Below are 27,961 nucleotides of genomic sequence, written 5' to 3' on the forward strand. Positions count from 1 at the left end.
ATTGATGACATTAATTAGAGGTGAATGGAGGAGTTGTTGGGACGAAGGGGCACAATGGTGATCACTGCTGATACCTCATATAAGCTTCCTGTCCAGAGTACTTAAGATAATGGTGTTTCATGGATTCTCATGACATGCTTGCTTTGAGATATGGCTTCAGTATGTAACTTAGGCTGGCTTTGTACTCATCAACTCTTCTCTTCCTACCTCCCAAGTGCTGGAATTACAGGTGTGAGCTACCAGCAAGCTTGTATTATAATGGACACAATACCTGTACTTCCTTCACGTCAAAGTTATCAAATACTTCAGACAGGATTGCAAACTTGGGATTCTGGCCAATTTATTATTGTATCTAAGTCAGAACACATGCGTTCTATTCTTTGACATGTCTTTTCACAAGTTTTGAATTTGGAGAGAAAAGCTTGAGCAGACTTGATTTTTAAAGTGGCCCAAAATTGTTCAACTGTAAAACGTATCTATTTCATATGGGGTGTTTGTTTTGAACTTAGCTTTTTAAAGACTTAAAAAAATGTTCAACATAGTTCATTATCTTTTCAACTGTGCTCTTAGTCTTTTGTGAAAAAGAGGAAGTAGTGACTGCCTAAATACAAGCAGCAGTATCAAACACACACACACGCACACACACGCACACACACACACGCACACACACACACACACACGCACGCACACACACACACACACGCACGCACGCACGCACGCACGCACACACACACACACACACGCACACACGAAATCTAGGTCACACGTTTTTAAAGCATTTATTATGACTTTTAAGGCTCGATTAAACACGTACATTTAGGATGTTGGTCTCCATCAGAAGAGCTTGCCCCGGCTCGAATTCCACCTTAACATCCAGACTCAGTGAGACCAGCCCACTTCTAGCCCCGCCTACCAGGGGGAAAAGACTTTCTTGAAGTCGGAACTGCGAGGGGATCCCGCCTGACAGAAAACTAGAGGCACCGAGAAGCCTGAGGACTCCTCATTTAACCCTGGGAACTGTAAGCATTTACTCTCCTTGCCTGCTCCCTCTCGCGCACTCCCCAGCTATCCCAGGGCAGCTCTCCAGGAGGAAGGCAGCCACGAGTAGTAAAACCTCACTGCTTTCGCTCCTCTGCTTTTGTAAAAGATTCTCAGAGCAGGCTTCAGTCCCCTGCTTACTGATGAGGACTTTGCTTTCCTGGGTCTCAGAGCAGGTAGGAATAAAGGGAGAAATTGTTTCCTTCAGCGGTTGCTGGGAAATTTAGTATTTATAGAGAAGTGAGTTGACGCGTCTGTGTTCCACGTGATATCACCCAATGATTGCTGGGGACTCCTGGACTTGAGTTGCTTGTTGCTTGACAGTGGAGATGACTAGGGGGTGCAGTTCGGTGACTCATTTAAATTTTAATTGTTAAAAAAAGAGTTATATCAGTGACTACTATCTAATATGTTGCTGTGTTATGCGATAGACAATACTGAGAAATTAACCGTGACCTACCAAGCATTGCTGTTCTCTCAGTTATTTGGGTAACTTATCTGTCCTGATAAGGAGAACAGGTCAAAACTTTTCTTGAAAATATTTTATCAAGTTGCATGCTTGAATTTTGAGCGTGGCTACTGTTTTAGAATTGTGGTGCAAAAGAAGGAAGGCAGAAAGACATTTGGTTTTGAAATAATAGCGACCTAATCTGTTTAAGACTTTTACAACTTGTAATGATTTCAGTCTTAAATATATTTTCATCACTTCAAAACCTAGGTTAAGAAAAGTGCCCTGCTTTTGGCTGATGGTTTAGATTGCTTTCAGTGAAGGAGGTGGAGAGTGTTAGAGACTTGCCCCTTAGAATGGTGATTCTAACTTTATATTTGGGATTCTAGTTTGGGAAAAGGGGGGGGGGGATGCATTTTGTTTTGTTTTTTCGGTTTGTTGGGTACATTTGAAATTGCAGCCAAAGAGACTCACAGGGAATTTAATGACATAACCTATTGAATTTGAAATTATTCCCCAGGTGTGTTGAGAACTTGCCAATGAAGTTGGGGTTTTAATTTTATTGAGCTCAGGAAAGAGTTGAATTTTAAATTAAGCAATAATTGTGTGTAATTCACAGAGAAGTAGTTAATCGATGTTTCATCAAAGCTTTACAAACTTCCTCCAAGAGAAGCATATTTTATGGGAAGAGAAACTTTCATTTTAACAGTGTAAGTTATTTTTATAGAGTTTTGTATGTATTTTTAAATAGGAAAAATAAAATTCTGAGATATATGTCTTAACCCTTGGTAAAGTTCATGACCTAGAGGTAACTGCCTGTTTTTAACATGTGTCTTTCCTTGTGCTGTCACTTTGAAAGCTGGGTCCCGAAGCTGATTGCATATTAATTAACATGTTCCAGGAATAAAAAAAGAGGAAGACAGAACTTGCATGGTTCCTTTTCCTCCCCTCTATTTACCACCACATCACCCACCCTAACCCCATCGTATTTGTAAATGTCATTTCTTTTACCTCTTTTCTTTCTCATTGATCATTGACTCCTTCACAAACATATTGAGAACTCTGGAATCCTCCTAGGATAATGTGTGTTCTTCCAGTGTACAGAGATCTGAAAGGAAGAAATTCACACATTTTCCAAAGGAATGACTATTTCCTATAACTGCATTTTCTGATAATACATCAAAGTTAAGTAGCAAACTATTCCATTTGTAAGTGTAGGATTACCAAGCTGTCAATACTGCAGTGTCCACACTGGCATTTGTTCACTAATATTTAGGAATTCTGAGCACCTTAGGACCATGAGTAGCCCCTTGTCTAGAAAGCAAGTGACCTAGATTCTAGACTCAATAATAATCATCCATGAATTAGAGGATCATGAAGTATATATGTATAGTCTACTTTTATTCTAACATTCTGAATTATATTTTCCAGATTGATCACAACTTTTAATATTATTACCTGTTACAAAAGTAATTCACACCCACTGTCAAAATCTTGTTAAATAATAGAAAAATGCAAAGAACAAAATAAAAAACACACTTATTCTCCTCTAAGGACTTACTTTTAAACGACTTTCATCCATTTATTTACTATCTTAGTATTTATTGATTACCCAGCATACATTAGCACATAGAAAAAGAATCTGGGTATTTGCATTAGCTTATGCTTACACATTTGCCTTTATAACATATATGTAGACTCACAAATCTGAGAGTTTGAATTTGGTGACATTTTCTATGGCACTTTCCCTTGATTTGCATGATTCTATTAAAACATTTTTTATAATTGTGACTACATATTCATCCATATTTTTTAAAATCAAATACCATGAGTCTCTATTAGGAGTCATATACCCTTTAGCAATTGAAGACATGGCTCTTTCCATGAGCTATGTTCAGTCTATAGATATGCTGAATTGACCAATCATAAATTCTTGGATATTTAGATTGATTGCAATTTTCCACAAGTAATATTTAATCTAGAACCATTATATTAGTGTTTTTATAGCTCATTATAGTTCAGTTTTAAAAGTGCATTTCTAGACTGACAAAAATTCCACAACTTTCCAGTAATGAGATCATAAGCCACCTAGTTACTTAATTCCTTATATTGCTATTCTTTTAGCTATAAAATAGGAATAAAAAATCCAATATGTTGAGGATCCTCAAAATATTTAACATGTCACAGAGTACTCTTTTCCATTTTGTTTTTGAGACACATGTCCATTCATGAGCAGCTTGAGGTATTAGAGTTTGCCCGTTATAGCTTGGGATGACATGAAGAATAATAAGTGGAGAACCAGTCATTAAGACAGCCACTACAGGAGGAGTGCTTGCCTTATTTACAATCGCATCTCTTTCTTAAAGGAGTTTGGCAAATGTTCAGAATGGTTACTTAGATGTTTGTATCTTTCAATGTGACTTTAACATTTTTTTTTGAGCTTTAACTTTCAGCATAGCAAATATGAACAGCTATAGTGGACATCATCAGAGATCTTATGGAATCCTCATGGATTTTGAAGACTGTCAAGGGTCTTAACAATGCAATTGAAATTCCAAAATAGAGGTAGAAATTATATAGACTCATCATTTAGGGGTTTGGTTTCAGTATTTCGTGACACTTCCCTTCACAAAGGGTGGGAATGCACAAAAATATGAAAGCAAATCATATTCTCATAGACTCATAGTTCACCCAAATTGAGGAAATTCCAGAGAATTCTGAGAAGATGCCCCAAACTTCTGTAGCATCTCTCACAGCTCTGAAGACATCTAGGCTTGCCTAATGTAGAAAAAGTAGGGCAAAGGCTAAGAGCTGGTTATGTGATGATTACTAATAAAAGTTTTGTAAAAAGAATGCCCATGTTTGTCAATAATGAACATACAATGAGCTTAAATATTGACCAAATCATCATCTTCTACTTCTTGACTACTGAGGCAACAAAGAGTCAGGAGACTGACAGTGATTCTGGGCTTTTCAGAGAAGGCAACAAGCAGGGAAGATATACTCTTCTGATCTTTTGATGCCATTACTGCCATTATTGTGTGTGTGTGTGTGTGTGTGTGTGTGTGTGTGTGTGTGTGTGTGTGTTGCAGCTTGTTTTTGCTACTCTATATATGTAGGCCTCAGTTACTGTTTTACTGTCTGTGACTTTTAATACACGCATAGCAATCTTAAATACAGTTTCCTTCTCTTCTCAAACAAATGTAAATAACTCAGTGCTGACCAAAAGCAGTTTTGAAAAGTTACATTACCAGTTTAACTGCTTAATTAATTCAAATGTCTTTAGAGAAACTCAACTAGCACCTGGGGTGAGCTGGGATTAAAAGATAATGGATAGCCCTCATCTTTTTTCCTTCTGCTCATTAACACAAGGAGCTGGGAACAATTTGCATTCATTTTCTTAGTCTTCTACTCTTTTGCTTTGCCTTGGAGTCTACAGGCAAATTTAGGACTTTTAGGTAAGAGTGAGTTTTGAGTTAGCAGACAAGTGTCCCTAATATGTCTAATTCCAGCATTCTTTTCAAATATAGAAAACTCATGTCTGCGAGACTCAAGTTATATTTTCTTATTCATTTTGTTTCTATTTATGAGCTATTTTTACAATCATTTAGTTTGAAAAAATAAGAGTTCTATTATTATCTTCTATTTATATAGTGCTGTATGGTTTATAAAAATGCTACATAAGAACTTCATTCATAACTGAGACTGGTAGCACAGACATGTAATTCCAGATACTTGGGAAGCTAATGCAGGAGGTTAACAAGTTCAAGGCATGCCTGTGCTACACATTAAGTTCAAGACCAACCTGGGCAACATAATGATATCCTGTCTACAATGTTTATAAAAGTAAAAAAAGGGGGGGACTAGGGATGTACTGTGATCATTTGCTTGTCAAACATTCACTCAACCATAGATTCAGTTCCCAATACTGAAAAAGAGAAAAACAAGCAAGAAGAAAGGAAAATTCCATGTTTTTAGTAATAACTATGAATTAGCAGAGCAGTCACTACTGTCTACATTTACAGATGTGAAAAGACAAATTTGGGAAAAATCAAATAGCTTCTCTTTCCAAGCCTATGTCCATGGATGCCATGGACATTGTGTATTTCCTTACACCAGTTGATTTGTTCATATTCCCTGGTTTTTGATGTCTTATTTGTGGTGGTCAGCCCCCTCCTACCAGGGTTAATTGAAAAATTGTTAGGAAAAGTTCAGGAAAGTGCATTGTTCCAAAGTCCAGTCCCACAGCAACTCCATTGTTCTGTCCTTGTAACCTAGTTACTGATTGAGAGGACATTACAGTAACATTTATAATGAATGAAAAACTAGCTTCTGATTCATAATTTCAGGTGTTTTGTACTACTTGGTATTTTATACAGACACATACAGCTTGAAAGGAAATAACTCATATGATATTTTACCAAAACTATGAAATAGACATATTGAGTGTTTTTTTTTTGTGTGTGTGAATCACGATAAGAAATACTTATTCAACCAAAGGACTTACATCCAAGTTGAAAACAGAAGTTTCCTAGACTTTTGGAGTCTTAAGGTTCCATGCTTGATTATACCAGACAGCTAGTATAAAGCATTCATATTCATCCTCTGCAGAACAAAAGAACAAGTTGACTTTCCCTAGCAATCCGTAAAGAAGATAGACACTCCTTCTCAAGACTTACAAACCAGTTACAAACTTGTCTTGGTATGCTTATGCATGGCTTGGCCATAAGTAATATGCAATAGCTGAGGCTTGCCTGCTGGATGCAATTCTGCCTCTACAAACATTAGGTCAGCAAATAGCTTCTGAATTTCAGTCAGTGAGTTGGCACACTTCCGATTTGCCCCACACTTCATGCCCACATCTTTGACAAGATAAGCAAGTTGAATGTAGTCCATAAGCAGTAAACTGGTTGTTAACCCCTGAATGAAAGATATTTCACTGTTTCATTCATGGATCTGTAATTCCAGAAGGCACTGCTTGTCTGGGATAGTCTAGGGAAAGGAGAAACCATGTCTTAGCATTTTTAGGTTCTGGTATATATTTATGAAAACAAAAGGGCAATCAATTTTTTGCCTGTATTTTATGTGATGATATGCATTGAGAGAAATGACCTAGACCACTTATGTTAGAATTTATAGGAAGTCACCTTGGGGAGAAGTGTATCAAGATGAACACATGCAGAATGCTATAGATCATTCTGTATACACTCTTTCATCTATAATCATGGTCACTTAAAAACCCTCAATTATTCATCTACCACAACCTCAAGTAGGTTTCTGCCTTCTCTCCTTCAGCTATCGTAAAGAAGGAGATGGGTTTAAAGTCGGCTGAGTTCATGAACACAGATTTAAGATTAAAACCTGGCATTTTTGTAGTTCATTGAACAGCATTTTACTTTCAGTATACAATGTACATGTCCAAGTAATATCTTCTAATTATTAGTGGAATCTTGATTTTCAGAAGTTGCAGCCAACACATTTTAGAAAGATTTGTTATAGCAAAAAATATAATTTTAAAATGTTTCTTTAAACTGAGGGTATAGGTGCAGGTCTATAATCCCAAATTCAAGGCTTATCTATAGAGTGAGTTCAAGGCTAACTTGGTCAACTTAGTGAGGTCATGAGTCAAAGTGAGTAGTAAAACAATCGGCTGGGACATAGCTCAGTGGTAGTGTGCTTCTGAGACTGTGCAAGGCCCTAGTGCCAAAGCTAAAGAAATAAATATCAAAATGAAAAGGTTTAATTTAAAGCTATTAAATGGCTATTATAATCTGTTACTGCGCCCGCAAGACCGCGTGGAGCGATTCCAGCCCACCGCAGTTCCTGCTACAGCTTGCCTGACTGCCTGGCCTCCCTGAGTTGCACAGTTCATCCAGGCCAGGCCGCGTGGCATGATTTTCCCCCTTCTGTCCATAGGATTTCGTGGCTATTTTCTAAGCTAGCAATAAGCAGAGATTCAAATTTACAATAGTTACACAGTAGTTCCCCTCTCCTTGGCGTTGTCTGTAGTGATACCTCTCTCTTGTTAATGTCAAATGATAAAATGATCAACTTAAGAAGATGTGAGGGTGGAGAGCCAATGTATAGGAGATGAATGGAGTGAAGATAGCATGGCTCACACTGGCTTGCTCCTGACAGAGAATAGCATTTTAAAGAGACCTGCAAAGAACCATACAATTATTTAGGAAACCAGGGGTTTGGGATAATATGTAAACCCAAAAGGATGGTTGTTCAGTGGAAACAAAGGTTGAGTAGGATGAGAAGAACTAACCCCTATGCTAGAGAAGGTGGTGGTGGTGCCTGATCTTCACCAGGTCCGTCTCAGTTCACTGATGGAGACAGATGAGAGGAAGTGGGATGGCCAGAGTGCAGATCTGGGTACAGCAAGCAAAGGACCCTTTATAGAAGGAGCAAGGACTGGTAGAGACTATAGCAGTGCTGCCAACCAGACAGTCTGATGGAAACTGATGCTTGATGGCTCAGGAATGGAAGTCTTTGCCATCAGAGTAAAGTCCTTGGAGAGGTCAGGATCTCTGATTCAGAGCCCTGTCTGTTCAGAAGAAAGGTTGCCTTCAGTGAGGGACTGTCACATGCTAAGAGTGTAGGTGGGAGAGATCCTGGAGGGTGAGAAGGAAACCAAGACATTTCCAGGAATGGGGCTGAAGGTGACCTGAGACATTAGATGCTGCCATGTTGGTTGAGAGCCTCTTCAGGTTCTCAGGCTGAGAATCTAAAACACAACCACTGGCTGGCTGTGTGATCTCTCTGAAGTTGTAGATAGGTGTGAAGACACTACGCAGTTGATTTTGGAATGTGTGTGTCCTCTGGTTTTTGGTTTTTCCTTTTCTGAAAAGGAGAGGAAGGAAGGGAAGAAGAGGGGAAGGGAGAAAGAAAGAAGGAAAGAAAGGAAGGAAGGAGGAAGAAGGAAAGAAAGAAGTTGAAAGCCTTGGAAATAAAATAGTGCGTTAAGCAAAAAAAAAAAAAAACAAAAAAACAAAAACAAAAACCAAAAAACAAAAAACCCAAACAGGACTGAACCCTAAACAGAAACCCCTTAAATAAATAAAAATACATAGAAATCCAGGAACTTCAGGACTCCGGTCTTTTTATGCAAGTTAGTTAGTAATTGACAGGGTGTGTCCCACTTTGGCTTGGTTTCCGGTAGTCTGGAATAGAACCTTTGTTCTTTTCAAACCCCAGATGGATTCCAAGCCTCTCCCTATCCATGTTAGGCCCTTTCTACACTTCATTGGATCTCAATGACTTTTTACCTGTTCCAAGAGGCAACGTCCTGGAATCTGTTTTCTTCACTCCTAACTGGTAGAATTGCTGCTGAAGTTGGTTTGAGTTCTGAGTGTTGAAATGTTAGCCTTCTTGTGGGCTCCTGCTTGTTCTGTAGTGAAATCTGTAGGTCTCACTTAAAGCATCATCAGCTGTTTGTTACTCCAGGTTCTCAGGAAATTTAAAAAATTACTATTATTATTATTTCAAGACAGGCATTTTTGGGCTGGTACTCACTATTTAGACCACCCTGGAGCCTGTTTCCTGGTGTTGGGATTACAGTCATGTGCCATCATATGTGGCTCTCAGAGTATTAGTGTATCTTATAAGTCATTCTGGAATTTGATTGAACTGATAGAATTCCGCAGTACAGGGTTTGGGGTTACCTTATCAAAAGAGTGCTTGTCTAGCATGTGTGAGCCAGTCCAACCCTAGTACCCCAAAAGCAAAGCAAAGCAAACCAAACCCAAATCACGTTATATCTGAGACAATGACTAATAAAACAACAATTAAAAAAAAAGAGGATACTTCTGGAGTCCTATTGCCAGGATGTGATTTTTCAACCTGACAATTTGTTTTTTAATCTAAAAGTCACTTCCCTTGCTTCATTTTCATTCACTAAAGTCTTGGGGAACAGCTGGCTATCATAACCAAAATAATTCTTCCCATCCCTGACAAAAACAATATTATTGAAATAGTAACTCACATATTTCTTCAAAGCTAAAAATAAATCACATTTTTTTTTCTTAAGTCTATTAGCCATTTTTATAAATTCTCTTTCCATAAAAGAGAACTAATTAGAGTCTGTCTGAGGGCTCATTCTGGCCAGCATGTTAGAGGAGGGGCACTGTGTCAGAAGCCGTGAGATTGCTCCTGGCTGTGTTGTGAGTAGCTGACTGCCCTGTCTTAGTAAGGCCTCCCCCCCTTCCCCTTTCCCCCCTTCCCCTCTCCCCCCTTCCCTCCTGCTTTTATGATAGGTCATGAAATGGAAAGTCACTGTGTGCTTCTCTTCTTGTTCTGCCCATGTCTCTTAGGTTATGGCTTAGTTACAGTCAGCCAACTTCCTCATCTGCAAAATGTAGGGGAGTGGCGAACATTATTTTTGTTAACTTTATATTTTAAAAAGCGCCAGGAGCAGCTCAACTGAACTCTTTAGGTTTGACTAATGCCTTTGGCGCAGCCTTCTAGATCATGCACAAAGTTTGAGAAAATACACATTTGATGTTCTGAGGGAATGAGAGGGATTCTGATTCACCCAATTCAACCCATTGTTGTATAATACCAAATATTGAAGGCACAGCACAAGTCATTATGGTGTCAGTGGAGAGCAGTGGCCCAGAGAGAATGCATTTTCTGTCATTTTGTTCTGTCCTCAAAAACATTGCATCAAATGTAGAGCAACACTAGTGTATGCTTCAGAGGCACCAAGTCACACTTAACATTATTTAATGTTCATAGACCACCACAGTCTAAATCCATTTATTTAAATTTATCCTGCAGGTCCAGGATCTTACAATGTGAAATAAGGGATCAAGGTCACGATTCTCTTCTCAGATGTAAGACATTTTAGAAATGTGCTTCTAGATACTGTGAATGGCATCCTCTTTTGAAACAAACATAGCCTTTTGCACCATGAAGGGGTCTGTAAAGACAAGGTTTGCTTTTGAGGGAAATATTCTTAATTGCCTTTTGGTTGTGGCCCCTGGAATAAAGAAGGAGAAATGAGTGTAGAGCCATCCCCTAACTTGGCTCGGTTTGGCTGTTCCTTATAAATGCATAGTGATGGCTGGCGTGATAAAAGTATTTCCTCCGACTTCAAAATTTTACGACCCTAAAATATAGCCAGAATGGCCACTTGCTTAGGTGAAAGGATGGAAAATAACAGCCAACCTCCATGTCAAGGGAAGAACACGAGAAAGCTGGCTGGGGACTGAGGAGGGTGTTGCTTTGTTTGTAATTTACTGTGGAACTGGCAGGCCTGTCTGCCCACTCTGAAATGGGCAGGTTCCTCTGGTTGTGTGCTTCCTAGTAGCAAGGCAGTGTTAGAAATAGTACAGTGAAGCCGTAAATAGTGTGCGTTCACCAATATGGAATGCCTGGGGGTGTGCATGGCAGCTTGCTGGATGGCAAGACGGGCGGCTGCCCCGTAAAAGGTGCTGTGCTGCCTTCTAACCAACAGTCTGGCTCAGTATGTCTCCCTCTGTGAGTAATACCTTGACGTTCACAGTCCGTTCTTCATTGCTGAATTCGGAACTGCTATGCCTGTACTACTGAATTGTGCTTTAAAGGGATGATTAATTTAAAACAAGATCAGCTAGATGGGCCACAATACAAGAATATAATAGGAGAACGCCTCCTAACAGAAACTTTAAACGAACAGAGACACATGTCAAGTACAGGAAGAGGGAGAGGCGTGGGGACCTTGGTGAGGAGACAGCCACCTTAAGCAAGGAGGATATGCTGCAGCCCAACATTCAACGCTCTGGCTTTGGACTTCCACTTTCTAGAACTGTAAGAAAATGAATGTTATAAAGCTGCAGTATTGCTTTTTTCCTTTTTTTTTATTTGTTTTTTTTCTTTATCATTTTTTATTTTAATTTTAAATAGCTTGTTTTACATGTCAATCCCAGTTCCCTCTCCCTCCCCTCTTCCCGCACTCCCCTTCCCCCCCTCCCACCCTATTGCCAAATCCTTCCACATAGGGGATATCAGAGTCTGTCATTTTACTCTGGGTAGGGTCAAGGCACTCCCCTAAGAGTCCAGGCTGAGAGAGCATCCCTCTTTGTGCTATAGGCACACGAAGACTGTTTGTATACCAGGGATAGACACTGATCCACAGCTCAGGGCCCCATAGGTTGCCCAGGCCTTCTCACTGACACTCACATTTGGGGGGGTCCAGATCAGTCCCATGCTGGCCTCCCAGCTGTCGGTCTGGGGTCCAAGAGCTCTCCCCTGTTCAGATCAGCTGTCTCTGCTGGTTTTGCCAGCCCATTCTTTGCCAATTTGCTCATCACTCCTCTCTCTCTGTCACTGGGTTCCTTGGGTTCAGTTCAGTGATTAGTTGTGTGTTTGCCTCTGCTTCCATCAGTCACAGGATGAAGGCTCCCGGATGGTTATAGACATTAAGTTCATTATCAGGAATGGGCATTTGAGGTGGTCTCTCCACTATTGCTTAGCTTGCCAATTGGTGTTATCCCTTTAGATCACTCGAGGTCACTCTGGTGCCTGATCTGTCTTCTATCCTATGATTCCCTCTTCCCCCTATTCTACCCCCACCCCTTCAACTTCCTGTTCCCCCATGACCAACTCCCTTGCTCGGTCGAAGAGGACGACCTTCCCCGAATAGAGGAGGACCGGTCTTCGGTCAAGGGTATACGAGTAACTGCGCTCCCCTGCTAGAACCTCCAAACAAGCTCTCAAAGGCAGTATTGCTTTTTTCATTCTTTTCTTTTCCTATTAAGGAAAATATGACATTTCTATCATGTTACTTTCTTGCTAAGGCTTTTAATAACTATATTTCTTTACATGTAACTTCCAGATGTTTCTGGATGTCATGTCTTTTAAAAATTATGTTTATTTTGTGAGCATATGTGTGTATGTAGATATTGCTTGTGTGCAACACCTTGCCCTCTCTCTCTCTCCCTCCCCCTCTCTCTCTCTCTCTCTCTCTCTCTCTCTCTCTCTCTCTCTCTCTCTCTCTCTCTCTCTCTCTCTCTCTCTCTCTCTCTCTCTCTCTCTCTCTCTCTCTGTGTGTCTAGGTTGGAGTACAACTTGGGAGCATTGGTTTTCTTCCTTCCACCATGTGGGTCCCAGTATTGAACTCAAGTCATTGGTCTTGGCAGCGAGTGCCTTCTCACACTGAGTCACCTTGCTTGCCCTTTGGTATCTTATGTGTCATGTCACAATGATGTAGAAAGAAAGAATTAATTACTATGAGGTTGGTCACAATTCTAGAGTTGGCTTAGTACTGTTAATGTTCCATACTACTTGGGAGAGATGTTTTTACATAATATGGATGTAGAGCTTGAGTTGTCAGTTAGACCCGTTATTCAGTCTTCTAAACCTAGTTTGTTTTAATCTCAAAAAATATTAATAATAATTACTGTCTTGTTGAAAAAATAAATGAGATAGAATGTTTTACATTATTTAACAAAATATCTGGGAAGTGGTTAACAAGTGTGTTTTCTTTCTTCCCTTCCTTCCTTCCTTCCTTCCTTCCTTCCTTCCTTCCTTCCTCCCTCCCTCCCTCCCCCCTCTTTCTCTCTTCTGTCTTTCGTTCTTTCTTTTGTTGGTTTTTCAAGACAGGGTTTCTCCGTGTAGTTCTGGCTGTCCTGGAACTCACTCTGTAGACCAGGCTGGCCTCGAACTCACAGAGATCCTCCTGCCTCTGCCTCCCTGAGTGTGGGTATTAATCTTATTGTTACTTGTTATGCCATGTTCTGTTGATATCCTTGAGAGACCTGCTCTTTTCTGAAGGGAAACTGAGGAGAGAGCATCTGGGGGAGAGGGGTGGTGGGAGGGAGGCTGGGAGGAGAGGAAGGAGGCGGAACTATGGTAGGGGTGTATTGTATGAGAGAAGGAAAAAAAAGCAAAGAAAAAGAAATCTCAGCACACAGAAAATTGGTTCTAATTATTTAAGTCAGCATCAAATGAAATCAGTTTGATGGATCACATATTTACCAGAAAAATAAAGTTTAATATGAAAAAATCAGTGCTGAAACCGGCAAGGGCTGATATATGGAGCACTTTGTTACTCTGGATTCTATGAGTAGGGAGTTCCCTTACCTTAATTCTCAGCTCATGGCTTCATCTATCATGTGGGTGGCTTCCCCAGTATACCGTGACAAGTCCTCATTTTCTTATTCACCCTTTCATCAAGAGTAGTTAAGTTACCACTCCTGGTCCAACTAGAGAACTGGGGGAAGGAAGTAGAGTGTTCCTCATGCTGTTCGGAGTTAGGGCCACCACTGTGTAACGCAGTGCATGGCTTGTGCTGAGCTAGCAGATGGCATCAACAGGGCTTTTCTCGTAGAGCGCTTATGCAGAGCACGCAGAGGCGGGCAGGCAGCGCCAAGGAGTCTTTAGCAGTGAGCCCTTACTTAACTGAAACATTTCCTTCCCCGCTTCCAGCATATCTTTGTAGTTTGAGCTTTTTTGAAGTCCCGTTTTAAGCCATTGCCTCTGTTCCTTCTCTGAAATTCTGGCATATGCTCCCTATGCGGATGTGCTCCATGCACCGTTGTGGGTTTAGAGTGAGCTTTTAGCAAGGAAGGCACATGTGGGAGGTGAGGGAGAAACTTAGAGACTTAACAGAGAAAGAGAGGAAAACGAAATCAGTTCTAAAGGAAGAGCATGGGTCCTAGCACATGGCACCTCGCTATGACTGCAGGGCAGGCTCTTTGTTATGTACACAGTACCAGGCTTTCTTTTTGGGCTACCAACCAGCTCCCAAATCACAGCACAGAGACTTCTTGTTAGTTGTAAGCGCTCGGCCTAGCTTTGGCTCATGTCTGGCTAGCTCTCTGAACTTAAATCCACCTGCTTCGGTTTATCTACCTTTTGCCTTGGGCTTTTACTTTTCTTTCTGTACATCTTACTTTCACTGCTTCTCATGTCTGGCGTTGTGCCCTAGGCATGTCACTCCTTTTCTCATTGTTCCTTAACTTAGATTTCTCCTCCCATTTATTCTCTCTGCCTGGCAGCCCTGCTTATCCCTCTCCTGCCTATCGGCCATTCTGCTTTATTAAACCAATAAGATGCCTTAGGCAGGCAAGGTGAAACAAATGCAACACATCTTTACGTAGTTAAACAAATGAAACATAAACACGTGCAACACCCCTCTATACAGTTACTGTAGTATTCTGCAGCATAAGCAAATGTAACACATCTTTGCCTAGTAAAAATAATCCTCCACGACATACCTGGACTGAGAAACGCACCTAGTTAATAACCTGTGCCCGAGTCTGTGGGTGTGTACATTTATGTTTCCTAGTGAACAAAGAACCTCTCAGGCTTTCTGTGCTAAAGTAATGTGGCTTGGCGGTAGGAGACGACACACAGGACAGGACTTTCTTATTCAGGTCTTACACATTTAACAACTTTTTAAAAATTGTTTTGATAAAGGGTTTCACTATGTAGCCTTGGCTGACCTGGAAGTTGCCATGTAGACCAGGCTGTCTTCTGGCTCAGTGGTCCTCCTGTCTCTGCCTCCAGAGTGCTGAGATTAAAGACATACCACCTTGCCTGGTGGATTATCTATTTTAATTCCTTTTGTTCTTTGCTTTTTTCTGCCTGTGGGTGACAGAAAGCTTTTCTTAGCTTTAGTAAAAAAAGAAAAGCATCATCAAACCATTCAGGAACAGAACTTCAATAATGCTTGAGTGGGTATGCATATCTGGGAAGGATGCTGAAGGGACACAGTGCCAAGGGCTTTTGTTTTCAGAACACCTGTTTATCTGGCAGAAAGGACAAAATTGTAACTCTGGCATCAAATAAGCCCAGTGCTTTTACTTTTTAAAATCCTAGTGGATTAGAACTGTAAGCACTTCGTATTTTCTGTTAAAACCTCATTGTTGACCATAAAAAAGCACGAGAGCCTTGTAAGAATTGCTCAACAACTGGCTGACTGCAAACTTCTCAGAAGTCTCCACAGAGCCAAATACATCTCACAGAGTTGAGGCGGTTTTAGAAATGCATCAATTTTATAAACAATAATACATTATTTTATTCATTTCATTTGCTTGTGGTTGGCATTTACATGCATTTGCTCATTTTATCCTCCCAACAAGTCTGTGAGGTGGAAGGGCCACTTCCTCATTTTATACAACAGAGTGAAGAGAAGCTCGGAATGGGAGAATGGCAGAGTGGGCAAGCTCTGCTTGCCTCTGGCTGAGAAGGTGGCATTATGTTGTGAAAGCTCATGCCACTGCCTAGGAAATGTAATCCCTTTCCTACTGGCCCCCAGATGCCACAGCTTTAATTACAGCCATTTTCTCCCTTTGTTACATCACCCTCTGCAGAGAGACAGAAGTGACAAAGCACTTCAGGCTGGCCTTGTAGTTTTTATTCACTTTTTCTGAAGAGCCCGTGTCTCTCTGACACAACTAAATGGGCTTTGGTCAGACCCTACGGTATTAATCACTCATTGAAAGCCAACAGTTTCACGTCACAGGCAAGTGTGTGTTGGGAAGTGTATCGAAATTCTCCTCCTCTCATGAGTATTCTGGAGGTTTCTAAGTATAGGGCATGGGAGACAAATGGAAAAACAAGACAAAAAACCCGAACCAAACCACAAGCTTCATATCTCTTACTGCAGACATGCCAGATCATCTTTACTCAGGAAGACTGGTTATTTAGCCTTGTTAGAAGAAATGGGGAAAGCCTTCTGTTTCATGAACATTCATTATACCAGTTGCGCAACTTAGTTGTAGTAAGATTTCCAGGCCTGAGCTAATTGTGGGGGTAAAGGCATTTTCTGTGTGTTTAATATGGAGAGTTGGGCAGAGATGTCCTAATACCACAGAAACCTAAAGTATCTGCTGCCGTTACTGTAAGTGACAGGAGGGGAAAAGTAGTGAGTGGTGTTGCTTCCTAACTAGGACTGATATTGGAGTCCCTTAGAGTAATTACACATGATTTTGTCCTGAGGGAAAGTGACCATATACTAACCCGATTCCCTTGGGACAGCTTTGTTATTTCCTGGAATGAAATTTGTACATATAAATGAGGCCTATTGATATTTCTTTTCTGAGATAGGGTCTCACTATGTAGCCCGGCTGACCTCAAACTCACAGATGAACCTTCCTTTGCTTCCAGAGTCCTGCGATTAAGGGCATGCAGCACCACAGCCCCCCTTAAAAACATGCACTGGATTTTAAAATAGACTAGACATAATTAAGATAAGGAATCCCTAAAGTGTTACACAGTGTCCTGTATGCCTCTTACTAAGTTTCCCCCAGTGTATATAGCCAAAGACAGGACACTGACATTGGTGCAGCATTGTAAGTATATTGTAACACTAAGGTATTACAGACTTGATTCAGATTTTACAGTCCTTAGTATTTTTCAGTCTAAAAGCCACTGTCTTTTGACCGATGGTCAAATTCATGTATGTACCGTCGAGAGGGTTTCTTACAATCTGGTTGTCCTTTATTTATTTGTTTTTCAGTCGTGCATGTGTTTATTTTTATGTATGCATTTGGGGGTTTTATTAGCATGTACAATCATGTGTTTCACTGCTGCATTTTCAAGCATCTTTATAATGTGTTTTGATTTCATTCACTCTTCATTATTTTCTGTTGTTCTTCCCTGTGTCTACTGACTCCTTTATTTTGCTGACTAGTGTGCATACTCCCTTGTACTTTGATGCTTTATTGCTTTTGGCTTTTTCTGTGAACCAATGGATTTCAGTAGAGTTACTTATAGGAGCACGGGTAAAGGGTTATTTATGAAGCATGGGCAACCTGCCAGTGCCTACACCACTCAAGAAAACACCTCCCTCCTCTAGCACTCACTAGGTACATGTAGATTCTCAGAGAGGAACTGGACCTCATGAAACCCCACCCCACTACATGACAAGATGTTGCCTGTCCCGATCTTGTGCATGTCCAGTATAGATGGTCACAGATGCTGAGAGCTCAAGAGGATGACGACCATGTCATGCCTAAAAGACAACCTTCCACCCCTTTTTCTGGCTCTTATGTTCTTTCTATCCTCTGTCCTGCAATGTTCCCAGAGCCTTTGGGAAAGGTGACATGGATGGCTGAGCATTCAATGATGCCTTATTCTTAGCACTTTGACCAGTTGTGAATCTATACAGTAACCTCCACTCATTGAAAAATGAGCTACTTGATCAAAGCTGATGCCAACACCATCTATGGGCATAGACATACATATTGGTAAGGCAATTTGACAAGCCATCATACCATCTTGTCTGTTTATGAAACCAAACCACTATGCTGTCATCCCCAGCAAGACCTGTGACCTCACCAACCACACACTGGCTTTTGATCATGCTTACAGTACCAGACATGCATTCCTTCCTATGGAGCAGACCTCAAGTCCAATTAGAAAGTAATTGGTTACCCCTAAGAGTCATGTCACTACTGCATCATTTTCCTTGCAGGTTGGTAATACAGCATGTAGGATCCATAACTGAGTGAGGTGCCCCACCAGCCCAAGGGACTGCATAGGACCTTTCAACGCATTGAAAACTAACCAGCTGGGAGGGAGTAAGCTTCCAGCTCGGTTTCAGCTTGAATTCTCTTCGTCTCGTATCTAAATATGTGATGCCTTAAGCAATAGGTTTTGTGATTTAGTTCTGGTGGGCAACCAACAGAAGATACAATAGCTCTCAGGGTTCTTTTGGACCAGGCTGTCTTTGAATCTTTAAGTTTCCCAATCAGCCTACCAAGTGCTGGGATTACAGATATGGGACACCTCATCTAGTTTCACATTTATTGTTAATAGAAATAAGGTTGGGCTTCCATCTGCCATTGTGGTTTCTGTTTATCTTCACCTCATTTTTTTATTTACTTATTTTATTCTTCTGCTCCCGGAACTATATAGCTGTTTTGCTGTGATCCTTTTTTTGGGGGGAGGGTCTGGTGATCTGTTTAAATTATTTTGTTAGTATTTCAATGATATTTGAGTGAGTTTGTTGGTAGTTCTAGGAATTAAGCTTTATTTATCAATTTATTGCAGTCTTCCTCATATGGCTAGTAACTTGTTTTTGTAAAATAGTCTTTCTATGTAGCTGCAATTCTTCTTCAGTTCTTATTTGTGCTATTGTTTTCCAATATATTATATCTTCATGTGTTATAAATCCAGTGCTATAGCATTGTAATATGTTTCCATAAACCTCATGCCTTTTAGAAAGTGTAGAGTTAATACTAAAATTATACTTATAGACTATTTGATATTAATCTATATTTTACTGAGGCTGGTATTCTTAATTTATTCCTATGGATTCAGACTATTTGGTGTTTTTTCTTTCTTGCTCTAATATACTGTGTATATTATTTCCCCTTCTATGTTATAAATTTCGTATATACATATGAAATCAAAACACACACACACACACATACACACACACACACACACACAGAGGGGGTCTCTTTAAATGAGCTCAGTGTAATTGTATCATTTTTATGGTATAAAGATAAAGAGAAGAAAATATATTCATCTTTAAAAGTTTTAACTTTATTGGTGCTCTCTGTTTCTTTGTGTGGATTTGAGCTATTGTTTATTGTCAATTCTTTTCAGCCAGAAGAACTTTCTTTACTATTTCCTGTCTCCCTTCTCTTCCCTCCCTCCCTCCCTGTTCTGATCCCAAGGCCTCATGCATGATAGGCAAGTGTCCTAATACTAAACTGCATTTCCTGTCCTTCAACACTTTACAATTATTTTTAAGTTAGCAAGCAAAGTAACGGTTTTTCATCAGGACATCTTCATTTATGTCTTGGTATACTTTGGTCCCATTATTCCTTCCAACTATTCCCTCCCTGCTGGTTCTCTTTTCTCCATCAGCAAATGCTCCCCTTTGCTTTCCTATTATATCTATTCCATCACCTTCTCTGTTTCTCATCTCCCTTAAGGTCTCTTCCTTCCCTTTTCCTGATAAACGTTCTAGTTTCTTGACACTAAACACACTTATAACACATACACAGGCACATGCACATGTGCAGTGAACACTCTCTCACACACACACACACAGACACAACTTTAGGTTTAGGTTCTGCATCTTTTATTGTTGTTGTTGTTTTTAATCTCATCAAATCCTTCCTGTATTTACTGCTGCAGTGATGTCTGTATTTGCTCATATTTCTGGCTCCTATGCTCAGTGTGTAGTTTGATTCTTTGTGGTCCCACTGCCTTCAGGATGCTGATGAGAAACCACTTGTTGGACCTTCAATTATCTCATGTGTGAACAGCTGTTACTTTCTTAATTTTAAATTCATTCTTTATAATTTTGAAGTTCAACCTTTTGGCTATGTGTCTTCTTTGTGTTTACCCCACTTCGAGGAGCTTTATTGATGTTTTTAAATCAAAATCAGGGAAATTTCAACCAATATTTGTTGCCATTTTTTTTCTTTTTTCTCATTGGAACTTTTCATTGTGTGATTCATACTGCTTCTGTTGTCTTTTTCCATTGTTTATTTATTTGTTTGTTTTAAAATTCTTGTTATTTTATTGAATTTGTTTGTCTAGTGTATTTATATGTGTGTTTTCCAAGGAGCCTGTGTGGAGAATGTCAGAGGACAATGTGCAGGTGTAGGTTCCTCCTTCCACTATGTGGGCCTTGGGGATTAAACTCAGGTCCTCAAACTTGGCAGTCACCTTTACCAGACGAACTCTTTCACTGGCCCTCTTCTGATTAATTCTGAAATGATTCTAGATTGCCCATCAAGGTATAAATTGTATATTGTAGTGTCTTTTGATTCTGGTATTTCCCATGGATAAGTTATTGAGACTGTTGATTTATTTTAGTGACCTCAATTTATTCACAGATGTGTTCTATAGTGCTCAGCCAGGCATGTTTCTTCAGGTTCCCCCTCCCCCCCCATTCTTAATTTTACTTTCTGTGTTGTTTGTCCAGGGTTCTTTCTGGGTTGGCACTGCTCAGTTGTCAGCCAGTGTTTGGGGCAAAGATTTACTTAAGTGTCTTAAATGAGTACATCTCTGCTGTGATGTCTGCCTTGCCTGTGGCTTGAAGAGTGCTTTCTAAGTTCAGGGAATTTCTAAGTCCCTGCCTACTTTTTCTTCTCTGTCTAGGACACTCACATAGCATATTCTTGCTCACACTCTTTGGGCACTTCAGGAGTAGGCCCGCTTCAGGAGTAGGTTGGACCTTACCAAGGTCTCTCTTAACCAACTGTCTCTTTTGTTGGAGGTTGTACCTGGAGCCTCACACTTGGCTATGTTGGTCATTTTAAATTTTCTAGATGGTCTATTTTCTTGTCCCAGATAGTGTGAATCCCATGCTAGTATGAGACTTTTCTGGTGTTTGCTTCTATGATCTTAGTTTCTCTAAATTCTGGGATGTGGAATTTTCCATGTTTTGTCCAGCCCCAACCAGTAGGGCAGCAGAGCTGTGCATTTTCAAGGCTGCCCTGCCTTCCTAGTTAGAACTGCATGCTGAGGAACTGGGGAGGGTAGGAGCAACACCTTTCTAAAATGCCACAGACCTCCATTGTTCCTGGTTCTTGGTATTCTGGAAAAATGCTGTTCATTTGTCCTACGTTCTTTCACTAGTTTCAGGGTTGTTAAATGATTGCTTGTGGCATTTTGCCTTCTCGATGTTTCTACAACAAGAATTTTTCAAATTATTTTCTCTGCTGTTCTATAAGTTGGTCTAGCTCTATATTCAGCTCTCAAATGGGATCTTTGGCCAAGACCCTAAAATATTTTTATTAAGATTAAAAATACTAAAAATGGATTATTTTATAATCTATATAGTGTATGTGGGTTTTTTGTTTGTTTGTTTAGCTGGATGGTTGATTTTTTTCTTTTACAGTTTGATTTTGAGACAAGGTCCCATGTAGCACAAACTGACTTCAAACTCATGTAGCTGAACATGACCTTGACCTACTGATCCTCCTGCTTTTGTCTTCCCAGTCCTAGGATACAGATGTGCATTGTCAGTTTATTTGCTTCTGGGGATTGGGCTGTAGATGTGGTTTGACTATTTGATTTCCCACCTTGACTTCCTCTCAATGATGGGCTTGCAGCCAGTGATAGTAAGCTGAATAAACCGTGATCTATAAGTTTCTTTGTGTAAGGGTGTTTTACCACAACAAAAGAAGTGAAGATAGAGCAGAAATAGCAGATCAGGGAGAAGGAAGGGGAAAGAAGTCAGTGACCACACCTTTCCCTTCCTGCAATAGGTTCTGGCTTCACTCTAAGTGGACTTGGCATTTAAATCTATGAGTTCATTTTTGTTTATTGCAAAAGTTAACAGAAATCTTCTTAGGCAGCCTGAAGTTTTATTAGGGCAGGAAAGAGTTTAGCCCTGGGTGGAATTACAGGAGAAAGGGAAAAAAGGAAGTTGTTCTAGGGCTAAAGGATTAATGCTGAGTCATTTTTGCCTAATTTCCAGTTATCTAGTAGTTCTTAGCCTTGTCATCTGAGAGAGGAGGGGACAAAGAGAGACAGGGGCAGAATTTAGTAATATTAGTTGGATCTAAGCACACTGCATGTATGAATGAAATTACCAAAGAATAATACAAACATTTAAGAAAGAATATTGGCTATGTAATTAACCTATTAATTATCTCGAACACATTTCCTGCCTTTGACTTGAGTACCAGGGAAGTTTCTGTCCAGGTCTGGCTGGAGGATGTGGTTTTGGCTGATATGTGGATGGTGAACACGGTAGTTATGAATGGAGTTACTGGATATGAAAAAAGGAAATAAAATTGCTGACATCAGGCTTTGGTCCCCGGCAACAGATTTCCTCAAAGTGAATAGTCATCTCACTTCTTGTGGAATTTTACTTGTTCCTCTTTTTATTTTTTAAAGTAGAGATTCATTTATAGTATGTCTTGCTATTTAAATATAGTTAGGCATGAATAAGAGGAACACTGAAAAAGTATTAGTGTGAGAACTTCCTACACACTTGGCATTATTCCTAGTTATGTCCATCATGTATCAATCCATTAAACACTTCTTTATCCTGAACCTACTGTGCTATAGGTACCACGCTATGTACACAGAATGGCTGCATGGACAAGGTCACCATGGTCACTGATGTTATGCATCTCTCTTTAATTCCTGAAGGGAAGGCAGACATGTTGGAAGGGGCATGAAAGGCTTGAAGAAGTCTAAAATAAAAACAGAATCTAACATACTCTGACGGTCACAGTATCTCTGCGGCAGTGACCTTGAAGCTGAGCTTTGAATCTTGGGTCTAGTTTAGCTGGTGCACAAGCACTGTCTGCAGAGGCCTCCAGGAGCTGGCCCTGCTTGTTTTCTAACCTCACCATCAACCACTTTTGCTTTGGTTTCTATTTACCAGCCACAGGACTTCTCTCACTTCCTCTATGTGCCTGCTGAGAACTAGGCATTCTAAACCCAAGCCTTCATCCTGTGTGGCCAGCCCCTTTCCAGAGCCCAGCTTTAGGAGACTCTTGCTTTTTCCTCTTGCATTATTTATTTTCTGATTGCTCTGTAGCATATGAGTTCCTACAGAGATGACCTGCTATCTCAATTGTCACTTCACTTCTGGGATTTTCGAATATGATTGATATGCAGTAGTTGAATGTTCTATTTGAATATTTATTAAATAAGTGGATGGATAGAAGAGGTAGGTTATAGCTTTGCATCCAAGAGGACAGCCTGCACTGGATGAAAGGAAAGAAAACCTGTATTGCTATAAATGAAAAAGAGGAGAGAAATGGGGTGAGAATGAGGAAGTAGATGAAAATCTAATCTTGAAGTCTGCTTTTAGATCAGTGTTTGTCAAACTGTGTTGTCATGAAATCAATTGAGTGGGCTGCTCTTAGCATTTAATCAGATGGAGACATACAAATAGTGTTCTTTGTTCTCAGTAAATGTACCACAGTAAGGCTGTTTCCATGTACATCATATATGTCTATGTACACATGTATGTTTTAGCATGGTAGAAAAAGTTTTTCCTGTTTTAGCTTGACTGGAGGTAGCAAAGAATGTAGTGTTGCGTGACACCCCATGCCTCTGTTACTAAAAGAGATATCACTTCTTAGGGATTGATGTTGTTTGTTAGAAAGGCACCTGGAAATCTACCTCCTTTGTGAAAATATTTAAGAGACCCTTCCCACAAAAGACACTAATCCTCAGAAGCGATACTGCTGTTAGTGACATAGAAGCATAGGGTGTCACACAGAACTATATTCCTTGCTGCCTCTACGATTTCTAGGTTTCTGGGAGGCGTGAACTCTGCCTTATTCTCTGCATCCTAGTGCCTAGCTATGACATAGCTGTTGCAAGAATGAACAAATGTCAAAGAGAATGTTTATGCTTTTCTAAAGCTATCGTTTGTGAATGGAATCACTATAGAAGTCTGCTGGCCACACACATGCTAGGCAAACATTCTACCACTGAACTTCTTCACAACCCACCTACAGTTTTTAACAGGAACAATTTTGGTGAGAAAAGCAGTCATGACCCTCTTTAGTTTCATAAGTTTCAGTATGGATCCTGTCCACTATAACAACAGAAACCCCAGTAAGACAAAAAAGTACCCAAACAAAGCAAAACAAAAAACACATCAAAACACAGAGTGCATTTTGTGTTAGCTCACTATTCCTAGGCATGTTGACTGCTCTGGAGTATACTTGATACACCCAGTGACATTCTATTGGAGAAAACTAATTTTCCCCGTCCTTCTTGGCTTGGTGTAGAACTCCGTATCTACTTCCCTTCCTCAGTGCTGGGACTTTGTCTTGTCTGTACCTGTGCAGGTGTTTTGTATTTTGTCACAGTCTCTGTGAGTTCATAATTGTTCATTAGCCTTGTTGTATCTGGAAGACACCGTTTCCATAGTCATCCACCACCTTTGGCTCTTACATCCATTCCCCTTTCTTTTCCACATAGATCCCTGAGCCTTGACTATTTGATGAAGACATTCCAGTGAGGGCTGAGTTCCCTAAAGTCTTTCACTCTCTGTGCATTGTCCCCCTGTGGGTCTCTGTGCTAATTACCATCTGTTACAAGAAGATACTTCTCTGATGAGGGTTAGGGATGCACTCATCTATGGCTATAGTAACGTGTCTTTGGGAGTCATTTTATTGCTATGTCCATTTAGCAGAATAATAATAGAAAGTTTTCCTTGTGGGCCCATGAATTGTTTAGTCTCAGGTTCTTTTCCACTTTTGCAGTGTCAGGTATGGTTCCATCTTTCAGAGTTGGTCTCAAATCCAAATAAAAACAGTGGATGGTTACTTCTATAGCATTTGTGTCACTGTTGGATTAGTATATCCTGCAGGCAGGTCACTGTTGTAGGTTGTAGGGTTTGTAGCTGAGTGATGATTATTTTTCTGTTCGGGTAATATACATAGTACTTTCCAGTACCGTTAATGCTAGTCAGTAGATGTGAAGCCTCTAGTTAGGAGCCAGCTCAATTTCTCTATATTTTACAATGTGTTGTTATGCATACGGACATATTCCATCTTCACTATGTAAATATACTTTGAACACACAGAAATAGCAATACAGAAACATTGGTTATAATGGCAGGTAAATTATGTTTTGGTGTAATTTATTACTTTAAATTTGAATTATGTGCTTTTGTCTGTATGGACGTATGTGCACATTTAAGTACAGGTGCATGAAAAGTCCAGAAGACAGTGTTGGACCCCTCCAGCTGGATTTACAGTTGGTTATGAGGTACTCCGTGTGCAGCTGGGAATTGCAAAGGCAGAGGACCAGAGAGCTTTTAACTGCTAAACCATCTCACCAGTCCCTGTTGGCTTTTATTTAATTATGCTTTTTAAGAAAATTTGGCTAAATTTCCCAGGCTGTCCTGAAATTTACTGTGTGGCACAGGTTGACCTTGATCTATAGATTGTACTGCCTCAGCATTTTTGGTGCTATTATTACACATGTATATTACTACACCTGGGTGTTACTATTAGCTCCTTTAAAAAACATATGTTAGCAATAGCTTTCAACATCTTGTAAATGCTAAGTAGGAATCTATCAACTAATGAATTTGTAACACAAGAAATACAAATCCATAACATAAATACAAGAGTCAAATTATCCCATAGTGGATAATTTTGCCTATGTCTTTTTATGAGGTCATTCCTTCAAGAGTACTTAGAGGCAAGGCAGAGACATAGCATAATACAACAGAGAAATTATCCTGATGGTATGTTTGTAATATGTATATAATTAAGAAAAGTAATAATAAGAAAAAGAGAAACATGAATCAACATTGACTAACAGAGTGTGACAGAGTTGCAGTTTACATGTAGTTTATCCTCTCCCAACCTGAGGCTGGCTGTTAGTACCACTGTCTTAGTTTGCTTTTTTATTGTTATGCTAAAGACCATGGGCAAAAACAACTAGAGGAGAAAACAGTTTATTTGGCCTCCAAATCCATGTTACAGCTCATCCTGGGAAGCCAGGGCAGGAATTCAAGTCAGGAACCCAGAGGCAGGAGCTTAGGCAGAAGCCTGTATTCTGAATATTTTAACATTAGGGCTTCTATTGCTGGGAAGAGACACCATTGACAATGGCAACTCTTATAAAGGAAAACATTTCCTTGGGTCTGGCTTACAGCTCAGAGGTTCATTCAGTTCATTATGATCATGGCAATCCATGACAGATATGGTGCTGGAGATGGAGCTGAGATTCCTAAATCTTGATCAGCAGACAACAGGTCTGACACTGGGTGTAGCTTAAGCAAAGGAAGCCTCAAAGCCCATCCCCACACTGGCACCACACTTCCTCCAAAAGGCCACACCTACTCTAACAAGGCCACACCTCCTAATAGTGCCACTCCCTTTGAGTGCCATTTGCTTTCCAACCTCCACATTAGCAATTATATTTATCTCCTTTTTTTAAGTTTAAATGCAGTGTTTCTTGTAGCCCAGGATGACTTCAAACTGCATAAAAGCAGGTGACCTGGAATTCTTGATTTTACTGTCTCTACCTCCCAAGTGTTGGGATTATAGACATGTGCCTCTATATCTGGCCTTTGGAAACTCAGTGTCATTATGAGCTTTGGCGGGGCCAGACATTAAAACTGTATCACAGAGATATTTGATGATAGACTGATGGGCACACTTATCATTGTTTTTTTGGGGGGGGAGTGTGGGGAAAGAAAGTTGAGACAAAATCTTATGAGGCCCAGATTGGACTTGTATGCCTGATGCCTCTACCTCTGACTGCTAGGAATGTGTGTTCTGCCATGCCTAGCAAACTTTTTAAGTATGAAATAGGGCAATGTAAAACAAAACATAAACAAAATGACTGAAGCCTGTCTGCAGTGTGGCTGGAGAATCCTGAGACTGATGTCTTTCTATCCTCAATTTTATGGAGAGCAAATGCCTCTTATCCTCAGTGAGGCTGGAGATTGAATGCCTCCTATCCTCAGTGTCAGCTCTGAGACCTTGTTCCTGTCTTATATACCTCTTATGAATCCTAGGATTAAAGGCTTGTGATCCCAAGTGCTGAGATCATCTTTGCATGAGCTGTTTCTCTTTAGGACTGGATATATTCATGTAGCTCAGTGTGACCTTGAACTATTAGAAATCTGTCTAACTCTTAATCCTGAGTCCTGGGATTAAAGGTGTGTGCCTGGCTTCTGTGGCTTGTGTCTGACATTGCTTTCTGAATCCTCAGACAAACTTTAATAAATCATAAATAATATATCACTACACTTTCCTATTGTGAATTTGTATAATTCTGACTAACTGAAAAAGCAAAGAACATGTACTATTTTAGTATATATGGCATAGTAAGTTTTGAAAGAACTTTTCAGTTATGCACATATGTGAGTGTATGTTTGTGCTAGTGAGTACAGGTATCCATGGTCAGAGGAGGCTATCCTATGTCTTGTAGCTGGAGTTATTGGTGGTTGCGAGACTCCTCATGTGGGTCTTGGGAAGTGGACTCGGATCTTCTGCAAGAGCACTACAGTGCTGTTAAGTGCTGGGCCATCTTTCCAGTCCCTCAATAAATGGCTCATTATATACTTAACAAATAGAAGCAAACCAAACCAACAACAACAAACTTAAAAAATTTTGAACAAATATATATTGAAGTTAAATAGTAGTGTCAGAATATGTTTAGCATTCTCCTATAAGGTGTGTGAATATTTTTAGTCATGTATAGAGACAGCTCAGATCACTGAGCTACTGATCTTCTCTACTATACCTTCATTTTCTAATGTATCTAGTCAGCATCCTTTAAATCTTGGAACAGAGTCCAGAATGAAGCTTAATGATGATGATTGTTTGTTTTATAGGCTTTAAAGAAGCTAGGAGTACCAGAGAAGACCTGGGAAGCGTGAGAATCTCTGCAGCTGGGGCCACAATGTCATTCATAGATCCTTATCAGCACATTATAGTAAGTGTTGTATTCTTTCTGGGAGGGAAGCTTATGTGTTTTGTGTGTGTGTGTGTTAGTGTGTGTGTGTTCGTGTGTGTGTGTGCATGTGTGTGTGTACGGATATGTGTGCATGTTGCTAGTGTTACTAGTAAAACTAAAATT

General features: G+C 40.1%; 1 protein-coding gene across 2 annotated transcripts in view; it reads left to right on the forward strand.

Annotated features, from left to right (window-relative positions):
- Positions 1-795: 795 nt before the first annotated feature.
- Positions 796-27,961, forward strand: part of Pla2g4a (phospholipase A2 group IVA) — a 145,923-nt gene continuing 118,757 nt past the window's right edge. The window contains exons 1-2 of one of the 2 annotated variants that reach the window (XM_005073467.4): positions 796-1,019; positions 27,717-27,817. In XM_005073467.4, the coding sequence (XP_005073524.1) occupies positions 27,785-27,817 (33 nt within the window). In that variant the 5' untranslated portion in view covers positions 796-1,019; positions 27,717-27,784. Of the gene's footprint in view, positions 1,020-1,085; positions 1,215-27,716; positions 27,818-27,961 lie in introns of those variants that run through there. The other variant, XM_021229195.2, reaches the window with a different exon arrangement.

The sequence above is a fragment of the Mesocricetus auratus genome, unplaced genomic scaffold (assembly GCF_017639785.1).
Source record: "Mesocricetus auratus isolate SY011 unplaced genomic scaffold, BCM_Maur_2.0 Super-Scaffold_100676, whole genome shotgun sequence".
NCBI classification, from domain to species: Eukaryota; Metazoa; Chordata; class Mammalia; order Rodentia; family Cricetidae; genus Mesocricetus; species Mesocricetus auratus.